This window comes from Neomonachus schauinslandi, chromosome 3 (assembly GCF_002201575.2).
Source record: "Neomonachus schauinslandi chromosome 3, ASM220157v2, whole genome shotgun sequence".
In the NCBI taxonomy this organism is placed as follows: Eukaryota; Metazoa; Chordata; class Mammalia; order Carnivora; family Phocidae; genus Neomonachus; species Neomonachus schauinslandi.
The window spans coordinates 109,080,148-109,101,082 of NC_058405.1; the positions used below are offsets into that span (position 1 = coordinate 109,080,148).

At 39.5% G+C, this 20,935-nt stretch overlaps 1 protein-coding gene across 1 annotated transcript in view; it reads left to right on the forward strand.

Moving 5' to 3' along the window:
- Positions 1-545: 545 nt before the first annotated feature.
- LOC110585694 (importin subunit alpha-8-like) overlaps positions 546-20,935 on the forward strand; it is a 77,098-nt gene continuing 56,708 nt past the window's right edge. The window contains exon 1 of the mRNA XM_021695848.1: positions 546-668. Coding sequence (XP_021551523.1) covers positions 546-668 — 123 coding nt within the window. The remainder of the gene's footprint in view (positions 669-20,935) is intronic.

The window sequence follows — 20,935 nt, forward strand, 5'->3', positions numbered from 1 at the left end:
AAGCAGTTTCCAACTTATTTTGTTTCCTAAGTCCAGATATCAAATATTGAGAAAGCTTATGATTAACAAAGATATCCAATTCAATTTCATGATCATCTTTGCTGCAATGGGTTAATGGGTTAAGTGTCATGGTTTATGTATTAATGACATAGATGGTTTTAAGACAAGGTATTCCAAAGGCAAAACAATAGTATATATATTGATATTTTCTACATGTTACTGTTTTAACAAAAATGAGCCCTACAAGGTAGATGCTATTTTATTTCTATTTTCCTGATAGGGAAGCTGCGGCAGGGGTAACATGCCCAAATCACACATATGCTAAGGGGCAGAGCAGAGCTGGGCTTGGAAATCAGAAGTCTGGCTCCAGAGCCTTTGATCACCTTTAGGTGAAGCTAAATGTGGAATGTTTTCTTCTTGGTGCCTTTGGTCCTGCTTCATATCCTTTGCTGCATAAGTAACAGCTTGTCCCTCTCACTTTCCATGTTCCTTTCCTTGGTTCAATTAAGAAGATAATAACTAGAGCCTACTGTCCAGGGATCAAGATGGCAAAGGAGGAAGATCCTAAGCTGACCTCCCATGGACGCACCAAAACCACAACTACATATAGCACTGCTGTCTCTGAGTATGCCATGAAGACTAGCAGAACAGGTCTTCCACAACTAAAGGTATAAAGAAAGTCACATTGAGACAGGTAGGAGGGGCAGAGATGTGGTCTAGTCAGGGTGCATACCCCAAGCATGGTGACTCACAAGTCGGAGGGATATCACAAATGTGGAGGTCTTCCTTGAGGAGTGAGGGGTTCAAACACCACATCAGGTACCCTTGCCATGGGGCTTCCACTAGGACGATGAGTCCCTGTAATAACTAGCCTTGAAAACCAGTGGGGCAAAGTCCAGGAGACCTGGGTTATAGGAAAGACTCCACTCTTAAAGAGTTTGTACACAAACTCCCTCACTCTGAGACCGACTCCAGAGGTGGCAATTTGAAAAGCACTTGGGTCATATGTGAGAGAGATTCATTGACTCATTTTAGGGCATGAACCAGAGGGGCAGAGATCTGTAGGAACTTTCCTTGGGAACAGAATACCGTCAGGCACCATCATTTTTACTCTCCTTCTACCTAGCTGGCCTGGTGCTGGAAGGTACCATTTTTGACTCTCTCCATCTACCTTGCCATCACTGCTCACCCCACCCCCATGTTCCCCTGTGGACCCACTGGGGCAGGCACCCTACCCCTCCAACCAAAGCAGCTTCCACCCCTGCCATTTATATGTGGAATCTAAAAAGCAAAGAAACAAAATTAAAAAAAAAAAAAACAGGAACAGACTCATAGATACAAAGAACAAACTGGTGGTTGTTAGAGGGGAGAAGGTAGTTGCCAGAGGGGTAATGGGTAAAGGAGATTGAGAGGTACAAACTTCCAGTTCTAAAATAAATAAGTCATGGGGATAAAAAGTACAGCTTAAGAAACATAGTCAATAATATTGTAATAATTTTGTATGGTGACATATGGTAACTAGACTTATGGGTGATCATGTGATGATGTATATAAATGTTGAATCACTATGTTGTACACCTGAAACTAATATAATATTATATGTCAACTGTATTTAAAAAAAAAAAAGAAGAAAAAAGAGCAGCTTGAAGCTGGAAAGAGGGAGTCTATTTAAATGGTGCAGCTAAAACAAAAGAAAAATGTCTAGCACATATCCAGTGGTTTATTCTGCTCAATTTTTATCTAGAAATATTACATGATTATTGATTAAAGTGAATCCTTAGTTCAATAGAATGCCCAAGAGACAGGTTTGCTCTGGTTAATGAGATGTTCTGAAGAACTGAAAATGAACAAGAAACCCATGTTGTTGTTTATTTCCTCATTTTCTGTTAAAAATACATGTGAAAATATGCATGCATCCATTTCCCTCAAAAGTGAGGGTCTAGTGAAATGAATGATATATTTGATCAGTGAATTGCTTTGTAGCCAAAAAGGAAAGAAAGAAATGAGAGAGAGAAAGAGAGAAAGAAGAGAAGAGAAGAAAAGAAAAGAAAAAAGAAAAGAAAAGAAAAGAAGGAAGAAAGGAAGAAACTAATGGGCAAACATTAGGACAGCAAGTCTGAAGTGTTCCATGTAATGAGCTCTGACTCAGAGATGATTTGGGGCTTTGGAGTGCCAGGCTAGCACATCATGTGTGAATAAGCTTGTGGCAGGGGCTGAGGGTGAGGCCCGAGGACATGGTTTATGTTGGAGCCTCACCGTGTTCTGGGTGACTCATGTACACTAAACAGCAGAGTCATGAACCATTTACACACACCCAATATCAGGTTCACTCCAAGGCTGTTCTCCTGCAGCCATTTTACAGCTCTCTCTAAAAAGCACAGAACTTGGTTTGGCCTTTTCCAGAAGAGAAATAAAGAACAGAGGGCCTTAAGGTCCTGATGGTCCCTTCCTGGGGAGATTGTTCATCCTCTGAGCTCGGAAAGATGCTCACAAGGTACTTTTCTCCTTCTGGTACTGTGTGGAAGGAGGGGTTTGGGGTCAGTTAGAGGCCTAGCTCTCGGCAATGTCCTCACCACCTCTGAGACCTTGGGCGATTCAGTTGTTATTCTTGGGTATGGCTTTCTTGGAAAACTATATAACTTACAGAATGGGATGGCAGAATTTTATGCATTTATAGGAAATTAACAGAGAAGAAATTGTGACATTATTTTCAGGGCTCACTCATCCAATTGCTTCAGCTCGGGAATCATGCCAGAGCACTAATCAAGGATGTTAATTTTGTTCGGTTTTATTATCTGTTTAGTGTCAAGTGAGAGGAAGAGAGGGTTTAAAATGGGCACTAGTAACTTTTGATATGTATACAAGGCTTTTTGAACCTATAAGTAAAGGAACCTATGCAAGGACTAAGAGAAGGTCAAAAGAAAAGGAGCATTCAACATTGCAGGCTGAAAGCATGTAGGGGCATCTTCTGGGTGAGAAAGCCTGGTCTAAGGTGCACTGTTCATGGAGCGCCCCATCTATGGTTCAGCAGCACCTCCAAGCCTTGGAGTCCCCCTGCTTGAGCCAGAACCTGCCTCAGCTCATGAGCTATCGCACTAGCCCAGGGGAAGGAGGGGCCTCAAAGGAGTCAACTATGTTGCTTAGGGTTGTACATTTTGGGGACACATCGACTAAAATGAATCCTAAACTCATAGTCTTGGATGATCCTCTGTTCTTGGAGATAGAGCATTGGAGAGGAACACCGTGTTTATCATTTTAAAGTGTCCAGGTCTGGCATTACTATTCAGTACCTACTCTGGCCAAGTCCTCTCACCTGTTGGGGACTAACTTACTGCCTATGGGAATGGAGGGAGCTGGACCCAAAGGTCTCTAAGTGTTTGAGTTTGCATGCCACTGACTCTGGACTTTTCCATGTAAACACTAAGTAAACTTACAGTAACTATGGAGAAGGACTATGTCCTTGCTGATAATTGTAAATGTCCATGATGTCAAAATGTGCGATGGTAAAAAGTGAAGTTGAAAAATGAGGAAGAGGTGTGACAGGGTGTAATCTAAATAGTTCTGAAGGGTGTGCACTTTTTAGTCTGCTTAGGGTCAGGGCTGAAAATTCTGTCTTCTAGCATATTTCAGAGTCAGCCAAACTACATTTTGGTGAAGAACCACCTTGTCCAGCAAGACAGAGGATGGTAATAAAAGCAAGGATAGCCCCGTGACTCACATGATCCTTTTTCTGATGGAGGGAGGAGGCGGAGAGGAGCACAGGAAAGAGAAAAGACTTACATTAAGAAATTACATCAAATCCATGATTGAAATTTATATGTTACAAACATACACAAAAATGTAGTGAAGAATATAATGAATCTCCATGTTCCCACTGAGATTCGACAATCAATTCATGGACAGTCTTGTTTCATGTATATCTCTACTTAATCTTGTTTTACTAAGATGATTTTGGGGCAAATCTGTCACATTCTTTTAATCTGTACATATTTTCAACCTCTAAAGTTGAGAGTTCTTTTTATTTAAAAGGCAATTGCAATATTATTAACACACCTAAAAACTTAACAAAAATTCCTTAATATTTTTCAGTAACAAGTCAGAGTTCAGGTTTCTCCAATTTTCTCATATGTATATATATAAATATATATATATATTTCTCATATATATAAATTTCTCATATATATAAATTTCATATATATATATATATATATATATATATATATATATAACACAATCTGTTTGAATCTGGATCCTAATTAAGTCCATAGATAGCTTGGGGAATACATCTCTCTTCAGTCTCTTTTAATCTATAGGAACCTTCTGTCTTTCTTTTTTTTCCTTAACATCACTTTGGTGAAGAAACTGAGTCATTTGTCCCGTGAATTTTCTGATTTTTAATGATTAAATTTCAGTGTTCTCTTGAGATGTCCCCTCTGTTTCCTATAAATTGATACTTTAAAGATTTTATTCATTTATTTGAGAGAGAGAGAGCGCGAGTGAGAGAGCGGCAGAGGGAGAAGGAGAGGGAGAAGCAGACTCCCCGCTGAGCAGGGAGCCCGATATGGGGCTCGATCCCAGGACCCTGAGATCATGACCTGAACTGAAGGCAGCCATTTAACCAACTGAGCCACCCAGGTACCCCTAAATTGATACTTTAAAGGCATGATTCGATTCTGGCTTTTTTTTTGGGGGGGGGTTGACAACTCTTCATAGATGTGAAGTGTATTTCTATTAGGAGGCAAATAATGTCTCATTGTGATATTAGTAGCCATTATTGATTATTATCTAGATTTCTTAATTCATTATAGGCTGCAGTATATTAACTCTATAATTCCTTTTTATCTTACTAGCTGAAATATTTTTATTAAAAGAAATTTCCCCTACTTGATTACTTGAAGTATTACATATTCATTATAAGTTGTATATGAAACTCAGGATAAATACTGGATTTAACCCCTTATTTACCAGTTTCAACTTATTTTCTAGCATTCTTCAAAAGTTACCAGTAGGGGCGCCTGGGTGGCTCAGTTGGTTAAGCGACTGCCTTCGGCTCAGGTCATGATCCTGGAGTCCCCGGATCGAGTCCCGCATCGGGCTCCCTGCTCGGCAGGGAGTCTGCTTCTCCCTCTCCCACTCCCCGTTTGTGTTCCCTCTCTCGCTGTGTCTTTCTCTGTCAAATAAATAAATAAAATCTTAAAAAAAAAAAAGTTACCAGTAAGCTCTGTGTGTGTTTAAACTGTTTAGTTTGATCTCATGGATTTAAAAAATATTTGGACCTTGAACTTGTGAGTTAGACAGATGTAGGTTCTCATCCTGACTCCTCCGTGTTACACCAGAAAGAATCTTTCCTTCTTACTTCCCATGATTAAATCCTGGGGACCTTTACCTCCCTTCCATAATAAGACTTTCCCTTGACTCTCGTGACCAAGTTAAAACCGCCCAAATGCACCATTTCACATTCAATTGTGTGGATGTTTGTTTAGTGCCTGATTTCTTTACTGGACTGTAAGTTGCATATGAGCATGGACCATGTTTTCTTTTAACGAAGCATCAGATCCCCATTATGAGTATGTCTGTAAATATTTGTTCATTGAATGTTGAAAAACTGGGGTAAATTAATCTCTCTGAGCTTCGGTTTTCTCATCTGAAAAATCGGGGTAATAATACCAATGTCACGGGCGCCTGGGTGGCTCAGTTGGTTAAGCGACTGCCTTCGGCTCAGGTCATGATCCTGGAGTCCCTGGATCGAGTCCTGCATCGGGCTCCCTGTTCAGCGGGGAGTCTGCTTCTCCCTCTGACCCTCCCCCCTCTCATGCGCTCTCTCTCTCTCTCTCAAATAAATGAATAAATAAAATCTTTAGGGCACCTGGGTGGCTCAGTCGGTTAAGCGACTGCCTTCGGCTCAGGTCATGATCCTGGAGTCCCTGGATCGAGTCCCGCATCGGGCTCCCTGCTCGGCAGGGAGCCTGCTTCTCCCTCTGACCCTTCCCCCTCTCATGTGCTCTCTGTCTCTCTCATTCTCTCTGTCTCAAATAAATAAATAAAATCTTTTAAAAAAAAAATACCAATGTCACAATACTGACATTATGTGAAGATTAAAGGAGATGACAGGTGCAAGACACCTGGTCTGTTGCAGGCCTTCTCAAGTGGTAACCAGTTTTAATACCATTTCATATCTAATGACCTTGGACACTACCTGCCTGGGAAACAATTGTGAAAAAATAATTATCTGCTTCTGTTTATGAAATGCTACATCAGATAGCAAATGAACAGCATTTACAGAGTTCTAAAAGGTCCTGAACGGGAGGAGAGAAAGAAATAGCATTCAGGTCTCCTGCCTCCAAAATGTTGTGGGGGAGCTGAGGTAATAATTGGGAATGATCTCAAAATGATTATAAAGAATTATAGGAACCAATTAAATCTGAGGGGATAGATGAGGTAGTTTAAGTTAGGGAAAGGAGGGGAAGCACGGACTCTGGAGGAGGCTTTGTGAGTCGAAGAGAAAATCTGAAGTTAGGGCTGGTCTCAGTGTCAAAAAAGGAAGTTGCTGTTTTGGGAAGGCTGACTACGTGTCCTCCCCATATACTTACTTAACTAAGAATATCTCTTCCACTGGCTGGCGATCGTTCAAATCAGGGTCTATCCTTATGCAAATGCTAGACATTTAGATATTTTCTTACACTACACTGCGTCCCACCTCCATAATTTTGCTCAGGCTGGTCCTTCCCCTGGAATGCCCTTCTCGCTTTTCTTTACTTACTGTTTTGGTATCATGTCGGGAGTCACTCTTTTGGGTGTCATTCTCAGGCTCTTACCCCAACCCACCAGATGTGTTAGGGATTTTCATTTTGGCAAACTCTATATGCTAACAGTGTGGAGGCCAGAGACCAATTAGAAGAACCCAGAGACTAGGGATGTCAGGTAGTCCAGGTAGATGAGGAGGCCTGAGACTGAGGCAGTGGGTCTGGAGGAAATAAATTCAGGAGGTAGAACTCATAGTGCTTGAGCACAGCGTTTTGTTTGAGGTGGCTCTGAAGCGTTCAGCACACAAGTAAATAAAAATGTTGGCCCCTTAGCACAGTCCAGACCTTATGATTCTTGTATTCTTTGGTGTTTGGATTACTCCTGCTCCTATTCCTTTGCAGAAAGCTGTGTGACTCTGATTTTGCCCGTTTTCCCAGGACATCCTGTACATACCCCTATCGCCGCATTTACTGTGCTGACTTCACCGAACGGTGAGCCCCGAGGCTGAGAACTCTCTTACTCATCTTCATAACCTCAGCAGAGTGCTCAACACATACTTAAGAAATAACAAATGGGTGATTGAGGTCTTATCTAACCATTGTACTTTTACATTTAGATAAGATATTTAGTTACCTGGAAGGATAGATCAGTAATGTGTTAACACATGAACCTAAGTTAGTTTATCTGATGGACCCCTTCTCAGCAGCAGGAACAGAGTGGTGGCGAGTTAACAGGGCCCAGCAAGCTGATCTGGGGGAAGGTCGGCCACACCTGCTAACTCCCAGCCCTGGCTGAGATGCAGGAAAAAAGCAAAAGGGGTTTGTATGTTTTGTTATTGTTGTTTTTTGTTTGTTTTCTTAGCATGGTCCCTGTGTGAGAGAAAGTAGGAGAGAGCAAGAAGTATTTAGGGAAGAGCAATCAATTTTTTAGTCTTGGTGAGACTGTAGACACTGAGCCGAGACGAACTGTACAGAGTTTAGTGGGGGTGGGCAGCTGTTGGAGAGCCTTACAACATGGACGCGACAGGGCAGTGTGCAGAAATACCCACCATAGAAATGCATAATAGTCTTTCCAGAAAAAAAACCGCCTTATATTTGCAGTGTTTCATATATTTGCCCCGAGAACCTGCTCATTTATCTAGGTTCTTAAAACAGTTATCTGCCTAAGAGATGCTTTTTGACATAAACAACTATCTACCTGGTGTCAGACTTTCTCAATAGATAAGACATACTTGTACTCAGGAAGGAAATTCTGCAGTAAGATAGCACACCAAACTTTTATTGTTCGTGGGGGAAGAAAGGCATGTGTCAGAATAACAGGAAAACCCACCCCGGTGTATCTGAACCTGATGTGGAGGAGGGGTCGTCATTTGGATCAGGCCCACCGAGAGTGGCCCTTCTTGCAACATGGACTATCCTCAAAGTCATTGCTTTCTGAATTTTTTAGTGTCAGCAGAGACAAAATGAAATCCAGGATTTTTTCAGACAGTGTTAGCAATGAACAACGGGATGTTTATCATTAATAATCAGACTGATCTTATTGCGTTTCATAGGATTTAACACTTGTCTGTATTTGTCCAATTAAATGTTTCCATCCATAACCTGTGTTTCTTTCCTAGGTGGAGAGATGTGCAGGAGTGGATCTTTTTCTATGAAAATATTTGTTTTCTATCATGTTTAAATATATAAAATTTCATAGCTATTTTTTAATAGCTATATATTTGCTTAAAAAACTTGTTTAAATATAAAGATCTACAGGTGACATTTTGACTTCTGATTTATATAGAATCTTAAGAAATTATACTAAATACACCTTTAAATTATACTGATTAGAAAGTCTGTGAGAAGGACAATTTACAGAAATGCCAACAGGGTTGAGACTAGAACAGAGATGTTCAAATATAATGGCTCTGGCCTCCTTTGCATTATTATGAATTTTTATTTGTATCCTTATTACTTCAGGTAGACTTCCCCTGAGAAATTTGGATGGACAGTTTAAAGGAGGTATGTTTCCAGGAAGACTTAGTGGCAAGACTGGAAAGAAGTCTTAGTGAAATATGGTAGAAGTCATTGTAACGTGACCTTGAGTCTCATAACTCTGGAGGAAGTAGGTGCGGGGTAGTGTCAGAAAGGGAAAGATACTGAGGTGTTTCTAACATAGGCACAGGAATATGTGGCAATGATAGAACATTACTAATGTTTTCCTCTAGAATGAGTCATTACCAAATATAATTTGAAGCTTTATGCAGTCTCAAGAAAATATCAATTTCTATGATTTTTATGAACTTGCACTTTGGAAAGGTTGGCAAATTGATAGACAATGAATAAATGCATTCAGGATTCACAGTTGAAGCTTATATTGTAGCTTGAATGTAGCTAGGTATGATACCAAATTTAGTAACACATGGATGTCTTTCTGGCAGTCTGATTTGTTAAAAACAATACTGACATAATTTGACTGATAACTATTCTAAGCTTAATTGGGAAGCAACTTTTGCTTTATTGTTCAAGACTAGAGAGTAGTTTCTCAAATCAAGTATCTAACCACCCTAAAGAAATGAATTTCATTGCGAAACTGAAATGATTGCATACTATAGCCCCTAACTTAATTAGAGACAGATGTACCTCTGGTCTAATAAGCTCCATATTGTTAAATGGCAATGGTAGCATCTCCCTTCATCAGTGTTATCCAAAATGTAATCTTATTATTATTTTACTTGATCTATGGTCATATCATGTTAGTTTTTCCTTTTTGTTTTTGTTTGGGTGGTAGTCAGGGTGTGTGGTGGGATGAATGTTCAGAGGGTTGGGGGCCAATTTGTATGTATTTCCAAAGGATGACACTGAAAAATAGTCAGTGGAAGTATAACTGGATTCTTAACTTTTCATATCCAGGAAAATTTCCTACGTTAAACAAAAATCAGAACAAAGAGACTGATCTCTGTTCCCACATGAACCATTTTCCTATCAGCAATAAAGTATAATAAAATGTGATAAAAAGCAAAATTTGGCATAGTTTTGTAGAAGCTTGGTATTGTAGGTGCACATACATCAGATATTAAACAATTTAGTATAAGTTAAATTTGTATAAATTTACTCTAGCACTGTAAAATGAGAGGCAGATAGGAAATCTTCTCTAGAGAGCACATAGTTAAAATAATACTTGGAAATGACAAATGGTCAAATACGGGCATAACTTTTTTTTTTTTAAAGATTTTATTTGCTTATTTGTTAGAGAGAGAGAGAGAGAGAGAGAGAGACAGAGCCAGCACAAGCAACAGGGAGGGGCAGAGGGAGAAGCAGGCTCCCCGCTGAGCAAGGAGCCCCATGTGGGACTCGATCCCAGAACCCTGGGATCATGACCTGAGCCGAAGGCAGACGCTTAACTGACTGAGCCACCCAGGTGTCCCTGGGCATAACTTTTCATTTTAGAGATACATTATTTTACAGACAAATTGAGTAATAGTGTGCATTTTACTTCTAGGAATTTGGTGACCAAAGTACTTTGCCTTCCCCCTAGTGTTCTGATAAAAAGATTTCATATTCTGTGAGCATTTTGTATTTCTCTATCCTCTGAGCCCATGAAGAGTCAGCAGCCCTTCCATCTCTACTTCCTCAAGATAATGCTAAACAGGAGAAGTCAGTTCCTTCTGTAGGCACTGTCAGTACCACATGGCAGACTTTGCCTCTTCCAGGAACTCTGATTGGCTCAGTTTGCAGGAGCCCATGGAGGACTGTACCATTTTCAGTGGCAATTTTGTCAAACTGAAACACCATTTGTCCACCACCCAGTTCAACTTTCCCATGATTCTTAGGAAGCCCCTGGCCTCCATTTTGAAAACAGAAAACAAAACCACAGATCTATGAAGGTCAAAGGAGGAAGTTAGGAAAGCTGTAGCAATTGTTAAGACGTGGAAACTTCTTGTTTAAATTTCATTAGCTTCACTTATATTGACCCTCAGGTAGACATTCTAATGACCTGTAATTCTGTTGGGTACTTTATGAAGCAGAGGGAAATGGTAGACACATGGATAGAGTCAAAGCTGCAATATTGGTAATTAGCTCAATAGAATAAACAATGGGAGTTAGGCTATTTGCTAGAAGTTTGAGTGCAAATTTGACAAGGCAAGGAAAATAGACTGTCCTCCAGAGAGAACTAGTTAACACTTAAATTCAGAAAGCTCTGGATTCCTTCCTTGTTGAGTCCTGCAAATAGAGAAGAGGGTAAGAAAGAGAAGTAATTCAAAAGGGGGTGGTTAGGAGAGTAAACTGAATTTTTCCATGGAAATAAGATGGGTTTTTTTTCATAACTTTTTTTTCACCCCTTTTAAGCTGTTGCTTTCAGTTTACTTCAATTCAGTCACTGAAGTCGCTTAGAAAGAAATCTTTGATATGCCAGATCAACCAAAAGTTTTAAAATATCCTTTTGTGCCTCCATTTATAATGCAAATAGTAAGTTGGCATTTTGGGTTCATTTCACCATCGTCTCTGAAGTGGGTTAACATACACAGAGTGAGGAAGTGGAGGGAGTCCCACAAGAGAGCACATCTTTGATAGTTCAATAATAATAAAAAATGTATTTAGGTCTTTTCTAAATATCTTTCACCTCCCAAGAATATAAAAAAAATGAGAGGAAGAGATCTAAGAAGAATAAATTGTGGTCGTCTTCTACGTTAGCTGAATGACTAAAGATATTGTTCTATGATTTACCCAATACTTAAATATTCCTAAGTCTAGCCTTTATGAGCTCATAAAAGACTTTGCTTATGTGTCTGGGAAAGCCAGTATCTTTATATACTGTCAGAACAGGACTAACATACTGTTTTCAATAGAAGTTTGAAAACCAGCAGATATTTTGTTATATAAAACAACTGGGCAATCACCTTATACCCACGTTTACATTTTAGTTTTATCGTACATAAACATTCCCTAGCTGAAATAGTTTTAAAAACTGGTAACCTGTGTTTGAGAATGATGGAAAGCAACTGAATCCTGGTTGAAATATTATTCCCACTGTAGTGTTTTATTCATGGGAATCTCCAATTTTTTCAGATATACTAAAAAAGCCAAAATTCATTAATGTCAGAAACACAAATGAGGGTTGGCACTGATCATGCATCCATGCTAGGAGGAGGGAAGGCTGGGAGCCCCATACAGTGTATAAACCCCAGATTCCACTTTTTCATTTGAGTTCCTCCATAAAGCCTCTCATGCATTCTGAAGCTCAAGAATTTCTTCTAGGCAACTGTTGTCAAAATACATTTTCCTACAAATACCCCCAAAAATGCAACCAAGAGCAATAATATTTCAGGAAGCTTTAGCTCAAGTGTGAGTAATAACCACTGGATAAACAGAAGTTTTACCGTCTTCTGTTTCATGATTGAGCTTTCCAAATGTAAACAATTTATAAGGAAAAAAGTGGGCCATGTCAGATTGGAGAAACAGAAAAGCTTGACAGGAGAGGTAGTTAGGACACGCCTGTGATTCCAAACTGGTTGAGATATCTTCTCTTTGAAGTCATCATTCCTTGCCGCCTCCCCTCCCCCTCCCTCATTGCCTTTGCTTCTCTCAGGGACCTCAGTTCAAACTCCTTCACATTTTCCCCCTTCTCCTCTCATTCATCTCCCCGACCCTTCTCCCACTTGGGCTTGTTGAGAAACTGTTACTTCCCAGGTGCTCTCCTTGCCTCAGTCTTGATTAAGCATCTCTTTTATATATATTTCTTTTTTTCTTTTTAAGATTTTATTTATCTGAGAGAGAGAGAGAGAGCACAAGCAGGGACGTGGGCAGAGGAGAGGGAAAAGCAGGCTTCCTGCTGAGCAGGGAGCCCGACATGGAGCTTGATGTGGGGCTCAATCCCAGGACCGTGAGGTCTTGACCTGAGCTGAAGGCAGATGCTTAACCCGACTGAACCACCCAGGCGTCCCTCTTATATATATTTCTTAATGGTCTATAGTTTAGGAGAAAAAAGTTCTCCCTTTCTTTTTTATCTGAGCTGAAATGAGTTTTACAACTCTGATTAGAGACAAATCTTTATTTTTCCACACTGCCACTCTTTCTGCTGTCTCATTGACCACAGCTGGTATAAAAGTGATCAACACCGAAATGTTTAGCATATCAAGACTTATTTGCAGAAGTGATGATAAAATACCATGAGGAAGCATGCTAAATGTACTCTAGAGGGAATGCTGTTGGAACCCTACCTAGATCCCCTTCAGTGGCTGGTACGTGCTCCCCTGTCTGCTTTGAGTGTGGCTGGTAAACTCCGTGCTGCCACCTTCCCTGGAAAATTGCCCTCTGCCCAATGACTGCCTGGGAAGGAGGAAGCTGGAAAAGCCCAGCCTCTAGGCCTCAAGGTGGGCCAAATGCTGAGGTACGATTTGTGCTCCAGAGCTTCTCCATGGCGTCAAGTGAACTAGTCTCTGGCTGAGCCCACATTCTTGTCTAGTGTCCTTTCCCTCTCTCTTCCCTCTCCTTCTTCAAACACTCCTCCCCCAAAAAATCATTTGAACAAGAATTCCTATCTCACTCTGTTTCTAGAGAGAGTCACTTAAGACATTCACCATTGAAATAAAGAAAATTTTTAGAATTATTTGACCAAATATTCAATATATAAGAAATGACCAATTTTAAGATGGACATAGATAAAAAAGCCTTAGGTTTGGAAAAACTGAATGAAACTTTAAGACATTTTTAGCTGTGTCAAAACTTAAGAACAACAGAGATATTATCTTTTGCCTCATAAAAAAGAGGAAATACTTCTTCAGGAGTTGCAAATATTTAAGATGTTATTAGCCCAGAAAAATCCCATGAGTGGGACTGTAGTTGTCTCCTAAGTACTTACATTATGACTAACTTTATAATTTCCAAAGTAGTTTCAATTACATGACCTCAAGTCAATCTCATGACAGGTACAACAAGCAGGGATAATTATTAGCCCCATTTTCCCTGGGTGAAGACTGTGCCTCAGAAAGGTTAAATGACTTGGCCGTTATTTCAGAGTTAGTAAGTACCTGATCCATAGTCAGTGCTCAAACTCAGTATCTGTGTGAAACATGAGTGAGACTTGCTGATTAATTTAAACCATGTTAAGTTTATCAGAGTCTGGATCTTCGTAATTCTGTTATTAAATCTATTTGGGCTGCCTTAGTGGTCCACCTACTAATCTGGAGTTAATCTTGGGCAAAGTGGTCAAATTCATATTAAATGTGTATATTGATTATCCACTGATGTGTAATAAATTATCCTAAAAACTAACACATTAAAACAACAAATATTATGTCACAGCTTCCGTGGGTTAGGAATCTGAGGGTTGCTTAAGTGCCCCTGCCTCAAAGACTTCTCAAAGCTATCATCAAGGTGTTGGCCAGGGTTGCAGTCTCATCTAAAGGCTTCTAAATTCACTTAGGTAGTTGTTGGCAGGATTTAGTTCCTAGGGAGCTATTGGACTGAGGGCCCCATTTTCTTACCAGCTGTTGGCCAGAAGCCATCCTCAGTCCCATATCACATGGCCCTTTCCATAGGACAGCTCAAAAGATGGCAGCTGACATCCCTCAGAGTGGACAAATGACAGAGTAAGAAAGGACAAGCAAGGCAGAAGCCAGAACTTTTTTTTTCCTAACATAATCTTGGAAGTGACACCCTGTCACTATTATTGTGTTCTGTTGGTTAGAAGTGAGTCACTAGATAGAGCCCACTACCAGTGGAAGGGGATTACAAAGGGTGTGAATATCAGGAGGCAGGGGCCATTTCAGAGGCTGCCTACCATGAGGTTGGTTGGCTTTCTCATGTATGAGGCCCTGCCACTTGATCCAACCCCTTGTTCTCTCTATACAGAGGCACTGGATTATTCTGTTAATTTCAAGGGTTTAGGTGTATGTGCCCTGGTTGAATGCTCTTCTCATTTGTTCTTCTTCCCACCCACTCTTCAATTTCTCTTCTCCATTTGCTCTTCCTTTCTTGCTTCCTCTGTCCTCCTGCTTCTATCTGTACTCCCTTCTTGTTCAGTCTCCCTGTTTCTCTCTCTCTCTTCTCATTCTCAGCAATCACCTTCCTTTCAGAATCCAAGTCCTCTATATCTTTCCTGCTACCATGTCACTTACTGCTCCTCTGTCTGCTCACAGGGACCATGGGCAACCAGCAATTTTAGATGCTGGATTTTAAGTTTCTAAATAAAGTGATTTAATTCAACTATTGGGTCCAGTCTTTCTTCCAGGTTCCTCTAGGAAGCTGACACCATGATGAAGTGAGACAACATGGTTTTTATAGAATATTGAAAATCCCATTTTGGGGGAAGGTGGATTTTTTCCCCCATTTCTCCACGTATAATGTCAGGTCTCAATTGTATCCAGTGTCCAGTCTTCTTTTATGTTAAATTCTTAAAGATTTTAAACATAAGATGATCATAATGGTGATCATAATAATGATGAGATGATGAGATGATGATGATGATGCAGGCTAAAGGACATTGTTACATCACTTATCCAAAACAACTTGTTAACTCTTGATGACAGGGACTGACTGTAAACTTTATCTATTTCCAGCATCTAGCACCATTTGAATGAATACATGAACGCAGCACTTTAGCAGAACTACAGTAGATTGGACAGGTTGGCTATTTCAGCTATTAAAGATAGAGTGGAAAAATGGTTTTCTCAAATCTTATGTGAAATTTTGGAAAATTGTTAATTGTATCTCTACTTCTATTTTTTCAGCAAGAGAAGATGCTCTCAAGACAAAAAGGGGGCTATTTGACACAGCAGAGAGCATTTCTCCCATGGGGGAGGTGGGAAGGGATGAGCAGTAATTAGCCTGTTTTGGTCTAGGATGACTGATAGCAATTCCATGGACTGTTTTGTGATATTAGACAAAGGTTCTTGGGGCAAAATGTGATTAGAATATGTTCAACTTGATGACATGTATGTTAAGCCTATTGGCACATAGCAACCAATTTCATTGCATGACCTCCTGGCTAGAAACATCAAAAGTAGGAGTCAAACCATTTGGAGAAGAGTTGTTTAGTGAGTTAGAATGAATGGAGTTTTTAGTGAGCACCGGCATCAAATTCTGTCCTAGTTTGTTGCTTGTCATGCCCTATTCTCCATCTGGGATGCCCAAGGCACTCTTTTTCAGGACACTTGACCTACAAGTCATATTTCAGAAACTACTGATTTGGTGCTTGCTGATGGGGTTTAGACTCTGAGGAGTCTGGCTGCTGGATTACATACAGACTAATGACCCATCAGATGCTAAAGGCAAAAGTTTAAAGTGCACTTGTGAATTAAACCACAGTATTGTCGGAAAGGAAGAATTTATTATGTCATTAAATTTAATTCAATAGGTTTTGCTTCTTTAGATGTACTGCACTGAGGGAAAAGTAAGAAATTAATTTTAAACAAGCGTTATTTTTCTTCCACATACCCAGGTAAAGGATATTCATGTGAAAGAGAGTATTTTATTGGGATTAAAAGAAGCCATTAAAAGGAATGATAAATTGTGAAAACTGGGTATGACTGCCTAGCCAGGCATGAACTTTTAAGATCAGAGACTGTGCTTCAGTTAGTAAACACAGAGGGAAACCAGCCTTGTGTAATTTAATGACACCCTGGGTGAAGTTTTCAGGGCTTTGCATAAAATCTCAGAAGCTCACTGATATGAAGATGTTAGCAATAATCATATTTGATGCTTAGAGTTTAATCTGAAAGTCAGAATGGGCACAAAAATGAAAATCAAGATGGAGATTTTTTCGCTTCAAATCTAGTAATTATTAGGATATGAAGAAAATTTTCTTTATTTAAATATTACAATAAAACAGAAGCATAAAATATGTGATGTTGAATCTTTCTACATATACCTCCTGGTTGCTTTATAGCAACAGATAAAATGTTGATAAATAGCAACTTAAAGATAAGTGAGGAAATTGCTGAGTGTTTGCACCTTTTGTCCTTTATCAATCAAAACAATCTGATGATCCTCACAGGGGGTTCTAAATAAATTTCAGTGGTATAGAGGTAAATACAAACACTAGACTTTATTGTATTGATAATGTCAGTTCTAATAATTGAGAGACTTTTAGTATTTGTATTCCAGTTAATGAATTTCCTATTAGTGATTATTATGTAGTAGAATCAAAGAAAGAGTGCAAATCCTCAAAGAACAGATTCTGGTTATTTTTTTTTAACTGAATAAATTCCATAGCAAACAGCTTATGTCAAATAAGAGAAAAAAATTACAGTTAACCATTGAACAACACGGGGGGGGTAGGGCTTAGAGGTACCCAGGCCCTGTGCAATGGAAAATCTGCGTAAAACTTTTGACTTCCCTGAAACTGAATTACTAATAGCCTACCGTTGATCGGAAGCCTTACCGATAACATCAACAGTCAATTAACACATATCTTGTATGTTGTATGTATTATATACTGTATTCTTACAATCAAGCAAGCTTGAGAAAGAAAATATTATTAGGAAAATCACCATAAAAGGCAAACTACTGAAAGGGAGAAGATATTTGCAAATGACATATCCAATAAACAGTATCCAAAGTATATAAAGAACAGAGACAACTCAATACCCCAAAAAACAGATAATCCAATTAAAAATGGGCAGAAAACATGAATAGGCATTTCTCCAAAGAAGACATACGGATGGCCAACAGACACATGAAAAGATGTTAAACATCACTGATCATCAGGGAAGTACAATGAAACTACAATGAATATCATCTCACACATGTCAGAATGGCTAAAATTATAAACACAAGGAACAGCAAGTGTTAGCGAGGATGTTGGAGGAAAAGGAACCCTTGTGCTGTTGGTAGGAATGCAAACTGGTGCAGCTACTGTGAAAAACAGTATGGATTCTCTTCAGAAAGTTAAAAATAGAGCAACCCTACTATCTAGGAATCACACTACTGGGTATTTACCCCAAATACAAAAAACACTAATTCAAAGGGATACATGCACCCCAATGTTTATAGCCACATTATTTACAATAGCCAAATTATGGAAGCAGCCCAAGTGTCCATCGATAGATGAAAGGATAAAGAAGATGTGGTACATACATAAAATGGAATATTAATCAGCCACAAAAAAGAATGAAATGTTGCTGTTTGAAACAACATGAATGGACCATGAGGGTATAATGCTAAGCAAAATAAGTCAGTCAGAGAAAGATAAATACCATATGATTTCACTCATATGTGGAATTTAAGAAATAAAACAAATGAGCAAAAGAAAAAAAAAAAAGGAAAGAGAGACAAACCAAGAAACAAACTCTTAACTTTAGAGAACAAACTGATGGTTACCAGAGGGAAGGTAGGTGGGGGATGGGAGAAATAGGGGATGGGGATAAAAGAATACATTTATCATGATGAAATAAAATAAAGTAAAATGATAAAATCACCAGGAAGAGAAAACATATTTATAGTACTGTACTGTAAAAAAATCCACATATAAGTGAACCCACACAGTTCAAACCCATGCTATTCAAGGGTCAACTATACTGTGAAATAGGCCCGTGCCCAAGAAATTAAATATTGTAATTTCATTAGCATTCTCTCCTATCATGGGATGTGCAAATTCTGTGCTTAAGGTGAACATAGAAATAATAACAAATGGAGTACTTCTTTTCCTTTATTCATTCATTGCTAAAGGTGATGGCTTTGATTTTTTGAAGATAATCTGGTTTGGAATTTTCCTTTTCCTTCCTTTCTCTCTCTCTGTCATGTTGGAGTCACAAGGTTTGTTTTAGTTTTATTTCTGAAATTTTAATCTTTATTTTTTAAAGATTTATTTATTTATTTTGGGGGGGAGGGGCAGAGGAAGAGGGAGAGAATCCTGAAGCAGACTCCTCGCTGAGCCAGAGCCTGACTTGGGGCTTGATGCCAGGACCCTGAGATCACAACCTGAGCTGAAACCAAGAGTTGGCTGCTTAACCAACTACACCACCAAGGCACCCCTGAAATTATTTTAATCTTGGACGATTACCAGGAATGACAGACAAGAAATCCCACCTTCTAGTTATTCAATATGCTTAGTGATGCAAAGAATTAAAAAAAAAAAAGAAGAATTTGGTGGTCTCAAATTTCAAGGTAAGGCACACCTTGTCAGGAAGGGAAAGCTGAGATGAGAAATTCATCTCCCCTTTGTGGAGCTTGCAGTTTTCCCAAAAGCGTCCTACTCCACAATTTTGGGATGAGTAGCTGGCCTGGTTCCTCTGTCAATTATTTTTTTCCCCTAAGAATGGAAGGTGTTTTGTTGTTGTTATTTAAGATTTTATTTATTAATTTGAGAGAGAATGCCAGAGAGAGAGCACAAGCAGGGGGAGCAGAAGTGCGAGAGGGAGAAGCAGACTTTCGGCTGAACAGAGAGCCCGATGCGGGGCTCGATCCCAGGACCCTGAAATCATGACCTGAGCCAAAGGCAGACACTTAGCTGACTGAGCCACCCAGGTGCCCCAAGAATGGATGGTTTTTTTTTTTTTTTTTTTTTTTTTAAGATTTTATTTATTTATTTGAGAGAGAGAGAATGAGAGAGCACATGAGAGGGGGGAGGGTCAGAGGGAGAAGCAGGCTCCCCGCCGAGCAGGGAGCCCGATGCGGGACTCGATCCCGGGACTTCAGGATCATGACCTGAGCCGAAGGCAGTCGCTTAACCAACTGAGCCACCCAGGCGCCCAAGAATGGATGGTTTTAAGTGAGGAAAGACACAGACCAAGGTCACCATGGCTGTCTACAGAGATTTCCTAAAGAACCTCTGTGTGCCCATTAGTGGAGTGTCAGAAAGGAAATGAAATTCTACTCATAAATACCATTTGGAGTATCTCTCATACATTGGTGAAGCTAGGTTTTTGTCTGTATTTATAAAACTGTGGTCTTTATACCTACCTCATGGATTTATTGTGTGGATTAATTAAGTAAATATACTTAAGCTCCTACAACAGTTCATATAGTATAGAAAGACATTTGGAACTTTGTGTGTATTTATTTGTTAGCTCAGTGTTTCTCAAATTTTAGTGTTCATAAGAATCATCTAGGATCTTGTTAAGATGGAGATAAGAACTCAGTAGGTCTGGGCTGGGGTCTGAGATTCTGCATTTCTAACAAGCTCCCAGGTGATGTCAGTGCCGCTGATCCACAGACTGCACTTTGAGTAGCAAAGATTAGGTAGTGATTTATTTTATCACTTAGTTACAACTGGGACTCTAGAGCGTTGAGGTCTTAGTCCTGACTGGAGGGTTGTCTTTTACTGATGATCTAGAAGCCTCTGAGAAGTGGCGCAGTATTATTTCATATGTATTTCTTGCCCATAAACTCTCTTAAAAATCTGAAGGATTATGTAATGTATCATAGAAATAATTGTAACATGTAATTCACAATCTGAAGTCTAACCCATAATCCCACCCACCCTTCAGGTGATTCCCGTTTATACTTTGGAAACCATTAAGGCATTTGGGAGAAAAGAGTGTTCTAGGGGAGTAGGAATTGTGTTGTGTAAATTCAAAAACCATTTTTGGATTACACTACAAATAGTCTTCATGCTGAAGCCTACCTGCTGTGTCCCTGGGAAACCTCTTCAGGATTTCATTTCAGGGATGGTATTTAACAAGATCCAGGTGCTTGCCGCCTGGCAGCAGGTTGCTGTGGGAATAAGACTTGCACCGTCATTCTTCCTGTTTAGAAGGTTTACCCACCGAGACCGACGTTATCAGCCCTGTTACTTCAGGTATGTGGTTGTGAACCTTATTGATCGTATTCCCTACCCTGTACTTTTTATCCCTGTGACTTATTTGTTTTATACCTGGAAGTTTGTACCTCTTGATCTCCTTCACTTAATTCGCCCATTCTCCCCCCCCCACCTGAATTTTGTTTTCAATCTAAAAAAGAAAATGGATTCTGAGGGAGAGATAGGGGGTTAGAAATTTGAGCTTCATGAGCGTTTTTTCTTTTTATTTATATTCAAACACTGTATGGAAAGTAAAACTGATCCTTGTCCTGGACCGAAGTAAATGGAATGAGGGAGTAATTCTGACTTAAAGTCTGAATTTACAAACTCCAAGTGTTACCCAAACTGACAGAATGTGTGAGTTAATATTTATCCTGCACCTTGATACCTTCAGATGAAAAGTACGACACAAATATCAAGCACTGTGAGCCCTGTGGAGTTTTCAATCCTTACAATTTGCTAACAGCGA